The 17143-nt window shown below is 42.3% G+C and overlaps 1 protein-coding gene across 2 annotated transcripts in view; it reads right to left on the reverse strand.

Moving 5' to 3' along the window:
* The window catches only part of PLXNC1 (plexin C1), a 305776-nt gene that overhangs the window by 67610 nt on the left and 221023 nt on the right, over positions 1-17143 (reverse strand). For both annotated transcript variants that reach the window (XM_057556153.1, XM_057556152.1), the window contains 4 exons: positions 14726-14873; positions 11273-11360; positions 9146-9248; positions 8904-9005 (listed from right to left, as the gene is read on the reverse strand). In XM_057556153.1, the coding sequence (XP_057412136.1) occupies positions 8904-9005; positions 9146-9248; positions 11273-11360; positions 14726-14873 (441 nt within the window). The remainder of the gene's footprint in view (positions 1-8903; positions 9006-9145; positions 9249-11272; positions 11361-14725; positions 14874-17143) is intronic.

Here is a 17143-nt window from a genome sequence, read left to right on the forward strand (position 1 = left end):
CTAGAGCCCAGGCTCAGTAGTTGTGGCACACGGGCTTAGTTGCTCTGCGGCATGTGGGATCTTCCCGGACCAGGGCTCGAACCTGTGTCCCCTGCATTGGCAGGCGGATTCCTACCCACTGCACCACCAGGGAAGCCCCACGCCTCATTAACTTTTTATTTCCCCTTGGGTAGAGACAGCTACTTCAAAAGGATTTGGTTTTAAAACCTTATTGTTTCGAGAAGTCTCCATTGGCTGTCTAGGATGGAATCCAGCCCTGGCCTATCTCATGAAAGCAGATGCTTCTTGTCTGCTTGCAAAGAGGGTCAGATTAGTTATCCTTTGCTTGCTTGGAGAACCTCTTTTAATCTTAAATAGTGCGTTAAAGAGCTACCAAGGGGATCTCATTAAATAAACAGCACAGGTATACAAGGAAAAAAAAAAGACAGGGTTCCTATATGGCTGTACTACATGGCTACAACAAGTCTTAGAAATAAAACATTTTCTATTTTTACTGATAAATATCCTTTAAAAATCTATTACAGACAAAAGGCCAAGAATGATCTCTCCACACACTCAACATTTTAGATCTATTTCTGTATTTTAATCAAGAATTAATTCACGGGCTTCCCTGGTGGCGCCGTGGTTGAGAATCTGCCTGCCAATGCAGGGGACGCAGGTTCGAGCCCTGGTCTGGGAAAATCCCACATGCCACGGAGCAACTGGGCCCGTGAGCCACAATTACTGAGCCTGCGCGTCTGGAGCCTGTGCTCCGCAACAAGAGAGGCCGCGATGGTGAGAGGCCCGCGCACCGCGATGAAGAGTGGTCCCCACTTGCCGCAACTAGAGAAAGCCCTCGCACAGAAACGAAGACTCAACACAGTCATAAATAAATAAATAAAAGAACGTGAATTTCTTTAAAAAAAAAAAAAAAAAAAAAAAGCAAACTGGGCTATTCATTAAAAAAAAAAAAAAAAAAAAAAAGAATTAATTCACAACCCGAAATGAAGTAGCAGGTCCCATAAGCTGACACATACAAGGGGTTAATTTAAAAACATAATCTAGCTTGATGCAAAGAGATAATTCCTTACAGCCCTACAGTGAAAATCCTCCCTCATCCTATGTCCAAGGATTTCCATTTATCAAATCAAAATACCATTGGCTGTAACCCTTATCGCCCTGGGTTGCCCAGCAATTAACCTCAGAATAGTCCACTTCCTGTCAGTTACATTTTAAAGGCTTAAGAGTTATTTTTAAACGGCTGCACAATTTAAAATTATTTCATAAAATACTATGAGCTCTGGTTGCTCACAAGTTTAAATCACTCCCTATTTGGTATAAAAAAGCACATTAGAAACTGGCTAACTAGGTAATTCCAGAATAGCCAGTTATTTTTATTTATCTATTTATTTATTTTTTAAAAACAAAGTCATTATAAGACACTGGAAATAGCACAACCACTAAGAACTAGTTATCTTTGGAAAGGTCTAAGAGGATTACTCCTGACAGTAAGAGCACTTTTTGTGAAGTCTGAGGTCAACACAATTCAAATTACCATGACATTAATGGAGAAACTACCACGATGATTGAAAAGAATATTGGAAAGAGGTACATTAGGAAGGCTTAGTTTATTAAGACCAAATTGTACTCTCTTAATCTGTTTTTTAAAAAATCTGAATATAGCAAAGCTCTCTATAGCCCTGGACCTGAATCAACACTCAGTAAAACATCTCTCAGATTTTCACTTGTGAAATTAGCTCAAACGGGACCAGATAAAAAGTCACATGAATTCAAAACCAGCTGGAAATCTGAAACCAAAGGACATTAGAGAGATGAAAGGTAGCACAACTAATTAAAGGAAAGTGTCCTGTAGGGCCCTACAGGGGTATTTGGTTCAGAATTATTTAACATCTTTATTAATGACCGAAAAGGATGGAAGTAATATATTAATGAAATGTATAAATTGAGAAGAGTGGTAACCAGCAGTGGAGATGGTAAAGTGTAAAAGGAAGTGAGACGTGGAAAGAAAACAGCAAAATATAATACCGCCAAAGAAAAATGAAAGCGTTAAATAGAACGAAAAGGTTGTGTCCATCCGCTGTTCAGCCCCCAGGTGAATGCACCTTCATGGGGGCCCCTGGGACAGGTCCTTGGGAGACACTGGAATGTAACTTGGTCCCAGGAATTGTCAACAGTTAGAATGCCAACTGAGATGGACCTGGAGACTTCTAAGAAGGTGACAGACCAAGGCCCTGTGCAGAGAGATTAAGGCTTGCTTCTGTGACCTGGGGGACTTGAAGGCGAGGCTGCCGAGGCCAGTTTATAAAGTAGTTACTCTTGGTCACTGACCTTCCCGAATGGGGCTCCTCAGACCCGGACGGGGTGCCCGGGACTCTGTGACCAGGGAGGGCAGCGTCTCCCCTCTAGCAGAGACCCCACCACTCAAACCCCACCCCCTTGCTGAGTTTCAACTTCACCGTGAGACACTTGCCGCTCCCCTCTCCTGAAGGCCTCAGTTTCCCATCTGAAGCCTCTTCTGCTCTCCCTGTCTTGGAAAAGATGCCAGCCTTGCCTGGGTCCAACTCCTTCACTCTGACTGTGCCCCAGCCTACCCGCCTCGTCCCAAGGCTTCGATGCTAATGCACTCCCCTGACAGCCTGCCCAGGCCACAGATGGGGCAGGCCGTGCCAGCCTAATGCCAAGAGAAGAAGTCCCTTCCAGACTGACTTCTATCATCAATACCACATTGAGGTCACACAATGTAGAGCAGTGGTTAAAGCTGTGGGCCCTGGAGTCAGATTGCTTGGGTTCAAATCTCATGTCTATCATTTACTACCTACTGACCCTGTGCAAGCCAACATTTGTCTATCAAATGGGGAAAATAGGTCCATTGTGAGGCTCAAATAAAAAGGCTCTTTGAGCTCAGGATATAGCATAGGCTGCACAAATATGGGTCACCACTACTCAATTTAGCACATTCTGGCATTCCTGTGCATAACTTTTTCTGTTGTGCACACTCAGATGCTTCATGAAATGAATCTTACTTCCTTTAAAATATTATAAGTTCTACAACGTAAACTCCACAAGGGCACACACTTTGCCTACCTGCCCAGCACATAGTAGGTATTTAATAAACACTTTTTGAATGAATGAATGAATGAACGAATGAGTGAATAAAGGAGCAATTGGCAGTGAACCCCACGGCACCCAGCACAGTGCTAGGCCCACAGAAGCTACTCAACAAGGTACATAATAAAGTTGATTTCATTTTCAAGGCAAGGACCCTGAAAGAGGTGATTTGGATGGCCTGTGAGAAGTTAAAATGCACATCAAAAGTGATGGAGGAAGAGAAGAGAAGTCACAAGGAAGAGAAAGAATATGAATTCTCCGAGAGCAGGAGGACATGGTTTTGTGTGGTGTATTTCTACCCGGCGGCGATAAGCATAACAGATATTAGAACAACATCATATCACAGATCTCCACAACCTTTCCTTGACAACAGGAAAGGAGAGCAGCCCCCTCTTGTCTCAGCAGGTGGAGGCACCAGATATAAGATTGTTAAGAAAAGGAAGGAAAAGAGGTTAGGGGAGGGCGACAGGGCCAACCGTCTCTGACAGAGACTGGCCCTTACAGCTGAAAATACTTCCCATCCAAAGGGCAAACGTAGATTTTTGAGTTATTTTCCCTGTTCTGGTGATGCTTTTCCTAACGCAGCCCCCTGGTACATGACAATACGTGCTTTTAGGTCACGGTCAAGCGATGGGTCATAGGGTCATGAAACAGTGTGAGGGCAACAGGGCATAACAGGGATTGAGCCAGGAACCCTCTCTCATAAATACCACATCCATGGATGAGCAAATTCATGCATTAAAAAAAATGTCTTGAAGAGCACTGTACTGCTGCTGAAGAACAAAATGTAAGGCTCTAGAGATGCAGGCTCCAGGGTCATTTCAATCTTGTTTTGTCCCATAATTTCCTGCATTCTTCTGCTCCAGCCAATTCGAATCACTTAGGGTCTCCCGTAATGGGTACCCTGGAATTTTCTGGTGACCCACTATGCTTTTGCAGTGCTAGCCCCTCTGCTTAGAAGACCCACTCTTCTGTCTCCACGTGTCTCTTCCCTCAACTACTGGCTGAAATGCCATCTTGTGTCAATCAATCCATCCATCAATCAAAGACTTATCCAACCACACTGATGAAGTGCTTTTACCTGCCAGGCACTGGGCTTAAATAATCAGGAATGACTAAGACAAGGCCCCAGGCACAGAGAGGTTCTCTAGTTTGTATACTGCCTGGTACCTTCCCTAGGTTAATATTATTTTATCTTGTATTCTTATCTATGTGCTCATGTACATATAAGATTCTTGAGACTGAGGACAAGATATGTGCCCCCCCTCATGGTATCCATGGAGCTCGGTGTAATGGTATCTACTAGGTGCTTGATAAACACCTGCAAAGAGAATCAACCCTAGCTCAGCATCAGGAAGCCTAAGACTGTGTCTGTACCATTCACATTTCATGTCCCCATGCCTGGCACATAGGAAGCACTCAGTATGTATGTGACGTGGAAGATGCACTGAATGAAAGCCCTCGATGCTTCTCTGCTAGGAATAGAGTGCTCAGTGCTTCATTCAAGGCCAGCATGAGAACCAAACTGGAAACTTGGATTTACACATTCCGCATGATAATGAAAAAACAGCAGTGTCTCACAAAGCATGAGAAATCCCTCCCGCAACAAATACTACTCCACTCCCTATTAACCAAAATTGAGTTTCTCAACTGAGTCATGTATTTAAAGAAAACATTTCAGTATCAACACGATGTCTTTCTCCAATATGATATTGCTTATATGTGGAATCTTTAAAAATGGTACAAATGAACCTATTTCCAAAACAGAAATAGAGTCACAGATGTAGAAAACAAACCTATGGTTACCAATGGGGAAAGCGGGGGAGGGGGGGTGAATTGGGAGATTGGGATTGACATGTACACACGACTATATACTGGGTTGGCCAAAAAGTTCGTTCAGGTTTTGTTTTCTGTAAGATGTTACAGAAAAACCCGAACAAACTTTTTGGCCAACCCAATATAAAATAAGGACCTTCTGTATAGCACAGGGAACTCTACGCAATACTCTGTAATGACCTATATGGGAAAAGAATTTTAAAAAGAGTGGATATAAGTATATGTATAACTGATTCACTTTGCTGTACAGCAGAAACTAACACAACATTGTAAATCAACTATACTCCAATAAAAATTAATTAAAAATAAAAGATGTCTTTCTACAAAGGTCATTCACAGAGAAGCGCTGAAGACAGGTCTGGGCTTTATTACCAGCCTCCTCCTGCTCCCTTTGTGACCCTAGTTCTTTTAACCACATAGTGTCAAAAGTCAAAAGGTTCAGTAAGACACAATACAGGAAACCAGGATACTGTGACCTTATTTTTTCCTTTAAAATAAAAATGTAAAAAGTCATTGTCTGAACCACGACTTAGTGATAGAAAGGAAGACACTACTGACGCATAAAAGAACTGGATGGGGCTTCCCTGACGGTGCAGTGGTTAAGAATCCGCCTGCCAGTGCAGAGGACACGGGTTCGAGCCCTGGTCCGGGAAGATCCCACATGCCGCGGAGCAACTAAGCCCGTGCGCCACAACTACTGAGCATGCGCTGTAGAGCCCGTGAGCCACAACTACTGAGCCCGTGAGCCACAACTACCGAAGCCCGCGTGCCTAGAGCCCGTGCTCCGCAACAAGAGAAGCCACCGCAATGAGAAGCCCGCGCACCGCAACAAAGAGTAGCACCTGCTCGCCACAACCAGAAAAAGTCCACGCACAGCAACGAAGACCCAACACAGCCAAAAATAAAATAAATAAATTAAAAAAAAAAAAAAAAAAGAACTGGATGAATTTCCAGAGAATTATGTTGAGTTAAAAAGGCCAATCCCCAAAGGGTGCCTCTGGATGATACCATTTGTATAAAGTCCTTGACATGATAAAATTATAGAAATGGAGAATAGATTAGTGGTAGCCAGGGATCAGAAATAGAGAGTGGGAGGGAGGAAGTGGGTGTGACTATAGACAGGCAACGTGGGGGAGACTTGAGGTGACAAGGGCTGTTCTGTATCTTGACTGTTGTCACTGTCAATATCCTGGTTGTGATATTGTGCTATTGTTTTGCAAGATGTTACTATTGGGGGAAACTGGGTAAAAGATATATGAGATCCCTCTGTATTATTTTCTCACAACTACATGTGAATCTACAATTACCTCAAAATAAATTATTTTTCTTCCAAAACAATCATGAAAAAGAAGAACAAAGTTGAAGGACTCACACTTTCTGATTTCAAAACTTATTACAAAACAGTGCCTTATTACAAAATAGAACAGACATATAGACCAATGGAATAGGATATATAGCATAGAAATAAACTGTTGCATATATAGTCAAATGATTTTTGATAAGGGTGCCAAGAATATTTAATGGGGGAAAGGACAGTTTTTTTCAACAAACGGTCTTGGGAAAACTGGATATCCACCCAGAAATGAAGTTGGATCTTTACCTTACACCATATACGAAAATTAACTCAGAATGGATCAAAGACCTAAATATAAGGATTAATACTATAGAACTCTTAGAATAAGAGCTTTATGACATTGGATTTGGCAATGATTTCTTGGATATGACACCCAAAGCACAGGCAAGAAAATAAAAAAATAGATAAACTGCACTTCAACAAAATTGAAAACCTCTCTGCATCAAAGGATACAATCAACAGAGTGAAAAGGCAGCTTACAGAATAGGAGAAAATATTTGCAAATCATATATCTGATATGAGGTTGATATCTAAAATATATAAAGACCTCCTACAATTCAACAACAAAAAAAACTGATTATAAAATGGACAAAACGCTTGAATAGACATTTCTCCATAGAAGGCACACAAATGGCCAATAAGCACACGAAAAGAGTCTCAATATCACTAATCAGTAGGGAAATGCAAATCAAAACCACAACAGAATACCACCTTATACCCATTTAAGGCAGATACTATAAAAAAACGAAAACAGCAAAGTGCTGGCAAGAACGTGGAACGCTCATACGCTGTTGGTGGGAATGTAAAATGGCAGAGCGATAAGGAAAACAGAATGGTGTTCCTCAAAAAATTAAAAATAGTATTACCATATGATCCAGCAACTCCACTTCTGGGTACCTACCCAAAAGAACTGAAACAGGGTCTTGAAGAGGTGTTTGTACACACCTGTTTATAGCAGTATGAGTTACAATAGCCAAAAGCTGGATGAGACTCAAGTGTCCATCAATGGATGACTGGATAAACAAATGTAATATATACAAACAATGGAACATTATTCAGCCTTAAAGGACATTCTGACCCATGCTACAATATGGATGAACCTTGAAGACATTATGTTAAGTGAAATAAGCCAGTCACAAAAAAGACAAATCCTGTTTGATTCCACTTATCTGAAGTACCTAGAGTAGTCAAATTCATAGAGACAGAAAGTAGAATGGTAGCTGCCAGGGGCTGGGAGAAGAGAAAGTGAGGAGTTATTGTTTAATGGGTACAAGGTTTCAGTTTTGCAAGATGGAACATGTTCTGAAGATGGATGGTGGTGATGGTTGCTCAACAATGTGAATACTTAACTCTACTGAACTGTACACTTAAATGTGGTAAATTTTATGTTATGTGTATTTTACCAAAATTTTTAAAAAACAACTGAAACAACAACAAAAGAGAAGTTTAATTTTTTTTTTTTAAAAAGCCACTGCCTTTTTGATTCAAATACTTGTCACTATGCCTTAGTTTCATAAACCAATGGGAAGAGAAATGTGGCTCATCACTTAATAAAACCTCAAAGACTTTAAAAGTCTGAAGATATTGGCACACCAAGCTTTTCTAATGCCTTTAATTAACTTCATAATCCATTTTGATTCACATTCCCTTTGCTTGTTACTAAATTCACCTAAAGTTACTCTCAACTTTTTGGTAGTGATTAAAAATGTGCTACTTATTTATATTGGCAGTTGACCTTAAAGTAGCAGCAAATGGATATGTCAAAGCCACAGATTAGCCAAGAAATAGAAAACTGAGCCCTTAAGAACAAAACATGTTACTGTTTTTAATTTGTCTGCTCCCACTAGACCCAAGGTTAATGAGAACAAGAACTTGTCCTTTTTTGTTTTTTACCACATAGTAGATGCTCAATTAACTTCCATCAAATGAATGAAGTCAGCATTTGTGTACTAAATGCATCGACCCGGAAATGTTTACATGGTCATGTTCTCTCTTTTCAAACATGTCTGTCAGTTGAGCTTGGTGATTTACTGTGAAGAAAATAAGAGGAATTTCCAAAGAAATTTCATGGTAAGTATTTTTCCATGAAAAACAGTTTTGAGAAGTGAAGAGAAATGTATATTTGTTACATAGACACAACTCTTTGTTTTGACACTATTGACTACTGGTCAGATCATCTCTGCAAAGAAAAATAATCCAAAGAGATTCATTTATATATTTTGCATAGACACGCCTAGCCCTCACATACCCCGCCCCCCCCAAAATGCAATCATAACATGTGGTTAAACATCGAAATCCCCTCAGTGCTGTGTGCTCTATACTTCCTTCTAACTCTCTCTGAGAGCCACGAAGTCAGATTTAAAATTTTACTTTTACCGGGCTTTCATTTTTCATAATTACAGATTTTTAATTTCTTTTATGCGAGTGTGCAGCTTCTGATGTATTGAGCCAATTAAATGCAACTTGATTAAAAACCAAAGGTAAAAAAGGGAATTTGGGTAGAAAGTAAAATAGGGAATTTTTAAAAGGAACCCAAAGTAGCAGGAGATGTTATTGCCATTCAAAGGGGGATTTTCCCATTATCGATATGAAAACAGGGTCTGACCTGCAAGCCCTGGGTGGTTCTGTTACTTGTCTTCTCCTTGAATCTTCCTCCTCCTGCTGTCTTGGGTGGGGCCCATTTCTCAAAAGCCACTGGACAGAGGTCCTGAAATGAAGAATATCCCTTCAACATCCGAACAGGTGGAAATTCGAAGTTTGAAATAAAGGCAAAAGACAGGCTGGGGCTAGGTGGTCACAAACATTTATTTTTGGTTAAACCCTGTAATACTGAAAATGTCACCTTACCTGGTTCCTCTTGTAATCAGAAGGGTCACAAGCTGTGAAGGGATGGATACATTTTCTCTCACTGTTACACCACGCACAGCCAGTTCCAATACATACTGGGCATCTGGCAACACAGAAAACCAACTTAATTCCCGCATTTTTAGGAAAACGTTCATATCCTAGAATTTCCCTCTGTGATGCTGCATGCGAGCATTTATAAAAGAAGAAAAAAAACCCCCTGGATAGACTGTGATGCACCCAGGGGAGAGAGGACAGTCCTTTGGGGCTGGGGATATAGTACTCACTTTATGCCCTGCTCTGGGCAGCCCTCGGGGCTGATGGACCATCATTACACTTGCTGGGGGGTTGCCATGGAAACCTGAAGCTGGGGTCACCTGGTATGTCAGTAGATAACAGGAACCCACTGAATCTGTCTCTGAATCCAGTTCTGCTATTTGTCTACCTTCAGGTAAGTTTCCCTCTGGAGACTGATCTCCCCCAGCCCCCCATAAACCCACCCTTACTCACTGGAGCAGAAACACTGCCAAATGCCTGGAAGACGGGAAACTAAAAGTGCTACCTGGCGAGCAGAGAAAACAGGGTGCCAGTGTTTGCTTTTTAATCAAATTAAGGAAGAACTGTGTCTACTAATCAAATAACCATGCATGGATAACAGCGGAAGACTTGAAAAGGACTTAATAGGATAATCAGTGTTAAAGCAAGAACAATAAAAATGGAAATCGAGGTGGGTTTGGAAACGTAGCCAAAGGAGGCAAAAGGAAGCCTCAGCCCAGGGACAGTGAGAGGACTAGATCAGGAAGAGGGGACACATGTGCATTTCATGTATTCTTCCAGAAATGCCAAAGGCATCCTGAGACTCTGACCTACAGAAATTGCAGTTTCGGTGGGAGAAGAAAGCACAGACTCACCTAAGGGTTCACCCGCCACCGAAGTGCGCTAGAAGCAGGTTTGTGACTTGCGCTCCTATTGCTACCCCTCAAGTGCGATGACTTTACTAAGTGCTTTTCGAAGGGGAAGTAGGTACCCAAGGAAAGGGTACTCCCCCTCTGGGGAGCTGTGGGTCTGAGGTCTGGTTCTTAATTACCTAGCTGTGGACCTGGGCATGGCACTTCCTCTCACCAGGCCTTACAAGTGTGGGTGCAGGAGCTGTGTTCTGTTTAAACTCTCCTTGAGCTACACAGGTCTATTTAACTCTCCCCCTTTTTCTTTTTTCCCCCATTTTCACGGACTTCTGAGGCTCTCTGTATCAAGTTTGGTGTTTTTCCTCCCTGAATTCATTCTGTTTGTTAGAAATCACTGAATTCAATCCCTCTTTCAAAGTGCCGCGGTGGTAAAGGTGAAGTCCAGCGGCTCCTGTTCATATAGCTGTAGGGTAGCCTCCCAACTCAGCTTCGAGTTCGAATGCCTTTACCCTGAAGAAACTATGGTTCCCAGACCAGACCCAAAGAAATCCACGTTTGGTACTCACACAGTTGGTGAAGCAAACCACTGAAAGAGCTATAGAATCACTAATAATACAGCTTCCCATTGTTTCCATGGGAACATCCATCCCATCTTGCAGCTGGAAAACCAGGAATCTGGGAGACATATTTCCTCTGTCTTCTGTCTGTTTTAGAAGCAAGGAGTGAGGTGTGGTCCTAACTCAGGGGGGTACGTAGCTCAACAGGGCCAAACGCGGTACAAAAACGTGGGTCACAATTAACATGTTCTTTTGATGACAGAGACTTCCTCTTGTGCTTCTCCTTGACTGTGACTTCCCCTTATCTCATGCTCAGACTCTCTTCCTTGACTCAAATTCCCAAAGCCATTCTGAAGAGGGGAGAACCTAGCAGCACCCCTTCGCCTAATACTTCAAGGCCACCTCTTGGTTGGAGGAATGTATTTCCCTGTGGGTAAAATACACCCAAGCACAGCTGTTTGCCTCTTCACTGCTCCTCCTCACTTGGCAGGGCTTGAACACGTCAGCTTATTAGCTCAGGGGCTCTCCTGGCTCCCGTTAGGCCATGCTCCAAAAGGCACCTTGGAAAGTTCTCCTCCACAAAAGAGGTCTTTAGGAAATCGAAGAGTAAAGCAAATAAATACATTAAAACCAATGAGAGAATATTCACATTTTAAATAAAATCTTACTCTCTTAATGATGAGCAGTTGGTCAAGTTGAATCTTCTTGACACACTCCAGGAACTGAAGGAGAACGTCACGTTGACAACTAAAACATCTGGAGCAAAGGGGGAAAAGAAGTCATTGACGGTGGAGCCCTGCTATCATCAAGCAAAGCTGTAAATGCAAAAAATAATTTTTTTTTTAAAACATTTATTTATTTCTTTGGCTGCGCCAGGTCTCAGTTGCCAGCACTCAGGATCTTTGTCGAGGCATGCAGGATCTTTTTATAGTTGCGGCATGTGGGATCTAGTTCCCCGACCAGGGATCAAACCCGGCCCCCCCCCCCCCCCGCATTGGGAGCGCAGAGTCCCAGCCACTGGACCACCAGGGAAGTCCCCAAAAAATAAATATTTTTTGCCTCCTCCACAAAGAGGGTGGGGTGTGCCAGTTGTTCGCTAACATTTCAATCAGTACATGGCTCCTTCCCGGGGGGCCATTCACGTCAGGCAGCCGAAGCGCACAGCACAAGCCTCCAAACACACCCGGGCCCACCTCGCATTCCAGGCCTCCCATGGATGATCACTAAGAAAAAGCCATTTCACAGCCCATTTACAGCTCATACTCTCCCTGGGATCACTATCTCAGCTTGTAATTGGCCACAGCATAAGAATAAAACAAGTCACCGAGCAAGAACTGCCTAGAACGTGATAACCAGAATGTTAGAGAAGAAATCCTGCACCTTCAGAAAAATCCACACAACGGATATTTACCTAACAAACTCCAAAGTGTGGTTCCCATGGGCTGGGACCCATGATCTTCTTGGAGTCAACTGTTGCCAAATCTATGATGAAGGTTTTCTTATTTGCTTTTGAAAACCTACCCATGGGTTAGAAAACCCCCAAAGAATAAAGTAATAAGATAAAAAACTCTGCTAAATCAGCATGAGAGAAATGGCATATTTCCTGTACCTATTTAACTTACATACTCTACCCTAGGTGATCCCTAAATCTGGTTGTGTATCAGAATCACTTGAGAAATTGATGAAAATATAGATTCCAGAGCCACACTCCTAGATATTCTGACTCAGCAGGGCTGGGGGATGTCCAGAATCTGTGTCTGTAATCTCCCCATGTACTGACTGTGTATAGCCAGGTTTGGGTGCGGCAGCCTGGAGCAGTGCCTTTCAAATCCTATTGTGGCCAGGGACCAGTGCTACTCTGTGATATTTTCATTGTCACCCATTTTGGTATTAATATCTTCTTCCTTTTATGAATTAACGGGGAGAGCAGATGATGCTTTTAGAATGAAAAGTCTTTCCTTGACAAATTAAGAAGTTGACCTAACTTTGTTGGCACCCCTAATTTTTCAACTGAAATATTATTAGTATGTGATTCCAAAAGCCTGAGAACCCTTACTTTAAGGGGCTTCTCTTTAGCAGGAACATTCATTCTGAAAGCCAGGATGTCACATAAAATTCTGCTCACATAAAGTGGGTATATGTGAAATGATAATCCTCTGTTCCAAAGACAAGAAGGTTTGGAGGGCTGGCGTGACCTCTCAGCAAGAGCATTTGAACAGACACTTGATAATTGTTAGTAGCACGAACATATGGGCAGTAAGCACTGAGGGACTCCCAGTGAAAATACATATCAATGGAATCAACAAGTGTCCAGTGACGGAGACTAGCAAGAGCCGTACTTTCCTGAGTATCAACTGTGCACAAAATACTACTGGGAAATATCACAAGGAAACGAATATATATATCTCTGCTCTGGAAGCATTCGCAGTTATTCTAGAAGAGATAAAATAACTTAGGTGAAAAAGCACAGTGACAGTATAGTCAAGGAAACACCCTCTGAGTGGTTCAAGTTCCATGCAGCACCTGGGTGCCAAGATTGGGGTGCAGGTGGGGAACCCAGAGGGTACTGGAACAATCGGGATGATTAGAGCAGAATCTGTCAAGGCTATACGGAAGAGGTGACTTTTCAAAGCAGAAGGGAGACAGGATTTGGTGAAAGAGGCAAAGCCACTACAGGCCACAGACAAAGGTTTGGCAATGGCCACTGGCTGGCTGAATGCAAGAGGCGGGAAGTGGGTTTGTTTGCCTGCTCAGAATATGGAAGGCATCCAGAGAAAAGCGCAGACAAAGGGTTGGGTTCAGTTGACGGAGGCTTTAAAAACAATCAACTACACTGTAAATCAACTATATTTCAATTTTTAAAAAAAAGATTTAAAAAAATTTAAAAAAGCAATCAACTAGCTTTCCAAGGTGATCTCAAATACTTCCGAAGCTTATGTTACAGGTGAGCAAGACCTGCATTTTTTTTTTTTTTTTTAAGACCTGCATTTTAATAACCCACGAACTTGACTCTACTTCTTCCTGACCCAGAGGGACTCATGAATCCTCAGTCTGTCCATTGTATTAACTCCTAACCATCCTTTGAATCCACCCACTTCGCTCCACCCTTACCTGTCTTCAACAGTTTCAGCTCTCAGTCCCCTCACCCGGTCACTGCCACAGCTTCCCTTCTCTCTGACCTTTCAGAACTCAGCCCTCCCCTCCTCCTGCCCCATTCTCCACCTGCGGCCATTCATTCAACAGAAATTTATTGATCGTCAATGGTCACTTTGTGCCAGGCACTTTGTACCTTCTTTGGTATCCATTTTCTATCATTCCGCTTCTACCTTATTTGCCTTGGCCATATAGAACCTCTTCTGGCTCCTCAGACAAAGCTTTTTCTCTCCTTTCGGCCATCACACTAGTTGGTCTCTGACTGCATTACTCTTCCCAGCTTTGTCCAGCTCAACCCTATTCATCCTCCAGGAAGCTTTCCTTGCTCCCTCACCTGCCCCCCCAAGTCCAGTTAGGTGCCCTTTTCATGTGCTTCCCGTGGTGTGCTATGTTCCCTGCATGCTACTCACTGAACTGTAAGGTGCTGTTTACTCATCTCTACCCCAAGAGGCTCTAAATACTGTGAACAAGGACCAGGTGAGTGTTTTCGGTCACTGACTCCCTACCATTTAGCACAGTGTCTGGCACGTAGATGCTCAATAAATACTTCCTGTATGAATGAACGAATGCACTGAACTTAAGATGATAAAATATTGGCCATTCTGTTTTCTCATCTCATCAAGGGCATTCCCAGCTTTTCAGATCTCTGAATTATCTGACCCATCCACGTAAGGTCAGCCCAAAGGTCTCTGGCTTGACTCCACTCACCTAACCAACTTACCATCCTCTGTCATTCTCCAGCCACATGTGACTGTGGGGTCCTGCACTCACATGATGAGTGGAGCAGAGGTGAGTGGGACTGAGGGGAAAAGTGGGAAGCAAGGGGTAGGGGGAGAGAGAGTCTACAGCGTGGGACTATTCAGATTCTGTCATTGAACTTGTTTCCTGGGCAATCTGGACTCAGAAGTTTCTCTTGCCTGCTTCATTTTCTAACAACAACAACAACAAAAATAGCAGAGTCCACTTGCCTTTGTAGGTTGCTCTGGTCGGGATGCTGCAGGTGCAGTTCTCATTGGATACACTTTTACCCTTGCAGAGCATCCTGCCGGTGTCCACGTTCCTCACCATGCACTCCGAGTGTCTTGGAGAGAGGCTTCCCACCACAGTCACTGTCATCTGTGTGGGGAAGAAGATTCAGGAACCAAATTATTGTTTATTTCCATCATTTCCATCCATCCTAGAGCCTTAAATGAACTCACCTCTGACTTGCCATAGAAGGAGAATTTCTTAGATTGCCAATGTAAAGAAAGAGATGTTTTATTGGCTATTTAATTTGCTCTTTTGTGAATCACATATTCATATCCTTGGACCATTTTTTCTGCTTTGTGTGTATTTTTCTTATCAATTTTAAGAGCTCTCTGTATAGTATAGATATTCATCCTTATCTGTCATATTTCTGACATATTTTCTCCTGATCTGTTTGTCTTGCAATTTGTATGTGTGGTATCTTTTACCCTACACAATGTGTTTTTATGTAATCAGATGCAGGGTTTCTTGTCTTGGTTATAAAGTTCTTCCCAAAGTCTTGCTTGTGGACAAATATAATATTGTTCCACCATCTTTGTTGCTTTATTTTTTGAACTATGTCTTTAATCCATCTGGAATTTATTTTTATGTATAGTGTAAGATAAGGGCCGAACTTTATTTTTATCCAGATGGTTAATCAGCTATGTCACAACCATTTACTAAAAAAAAAATTCCTTTTCCCACTGAACTGAAATACCACTTTTGTCATATATTAAATCACCATATACCTGCAAGCTATTTCTGAATTTTGCACTGTTCCAATTATCTATTGATCTAATTCTATTCCAATGTCATCAAATTTTTATTACTGTGGATTTAAATATATTTATGGCAAATCTCTCTATTTTTATTTTCATAATTTTCTTAGCACTTCCTAGACATTATTCTTCCATATGAACTTTAAGATCATTTTACCCAAATGGGGTGTGGGAACTATGAGTTTAACTGGAATTGTACTAATATATGCATTAATTTTAGGAGATTTTATATCTTTATGATATTAAGTATTCTCATCTAAATACATAATTTTTTTCATTTGTTTAGGAGGGAGGATGAGGGAGGAGGAGGAGAAGAAAGAAAGAAAGAGAGAGGAAGGAAGGAAGGAAGGAGGGAGGAAGGAAGAAAGGAAGGAAGGAAGGAAGGAAGAAAAAAGAAAAAGGAAAAGGAAAAAAAGAGGAAAGTTAAAATAATATGCCAATGGGAGACCGCTTTTGCATCATGTGCACGCAGGGGATCTGGTGAGGAGGTGGGCTAAGTTTTAGGAAGCTGGGAGCATAGGAAGTGGTAACCTTATCACCCACAATGAAGAGCGATGGTCGCACACAACCGGGGAGGTGTCCATCTTCTGTTATACTTCAGACCTCTGCCCAGACTCTGCACAGCCAGCTAAGACCACTGTCTCTCATCTTCTGATAAGCTTGCTAAATCTATTCTAGCCCTGGGATCTCACCCCCATCTTTCCATTTTCAAAAAATCCTGTTTCTGAGCCATAGGATCACGCTGGAACGCAAGTTCTTATAGTCCAACTTCCACTGGACTGAAGTCCAACCCTCTCCAGGGGACCTGAACATAGTACTGAACCCCAGACCATCCCCAGCAGCTCATCTTCAACACCTGGCTGAACTCTCATGCATGCTTCACCCCTGCATTTCTCCCTGTACCGCACATCTCAGCGCGTGACCGTTATCACCTGTTCTCCTGTACACATGTATGTCTTAAATTGAATTCATTGCTCAAACATCATAACAAAAGCACCAGACAGCTTGTTAAAGTCCTGTTTTCACTAGCTGTTTTACATTTTCCACACTGCCTTCCAGTTCTCATATACATAGCATTTACATAACTGTAATCATTGCATTAATTTATTCCATAAACATTTGTCAAGCTTTTAGGAGGCGCCATGGGCTACACAAGGCATTGATTACTTCAGTGAAGCAAGCAGCTACCGTCCTTGCCCTCAAAGAGCTTATAGTCTAGCAGAAGTGTGGAAAAGTCTGCTAGATGAAAACTGGAGGGCCACACAGGATTGAGATCATTAAGAGATGACAGAAGCCTGGGCTACGATGGTACAGTAGAAATGGAAAGAATTGACAGCTTCAATATACCCATTAGAGGTAGCACGGGGCAGGACTGGAAGTGGGGCATGTGGTTGTGGTGAGCAAACGGGTGGACGCAGAGGTGCTGCATACCGCAACGGGGCACACTGAGCAGGAGGCAGACCTTGGGTGGAAAAATCAAGACTTCAATTTTTGGATGTGTGTAGTTCAAGATGCTTGCGTGATAATTAAGAAGATTTAATAAGCCTGGAGCCCAGAAGCAATCTGGGTGGGAGATAAAGGAGACATCGACATATAGATGGT

This window comes from Balaenoptera acutorostrata, chromosome 11, assembly GCF_949987535.1.
Source record: "Balaenoptera acutorostrata chromosome 11, mBalAcu1.1, whole genome shotgun sequence".
NCBI classification, from domain to species: Eukaryota; Metazoa; Chordata; class Mammalia; order Artiodactyla; family Balaenopteridae; genus Balaenoptera; species Balaenoptera acutorostrata.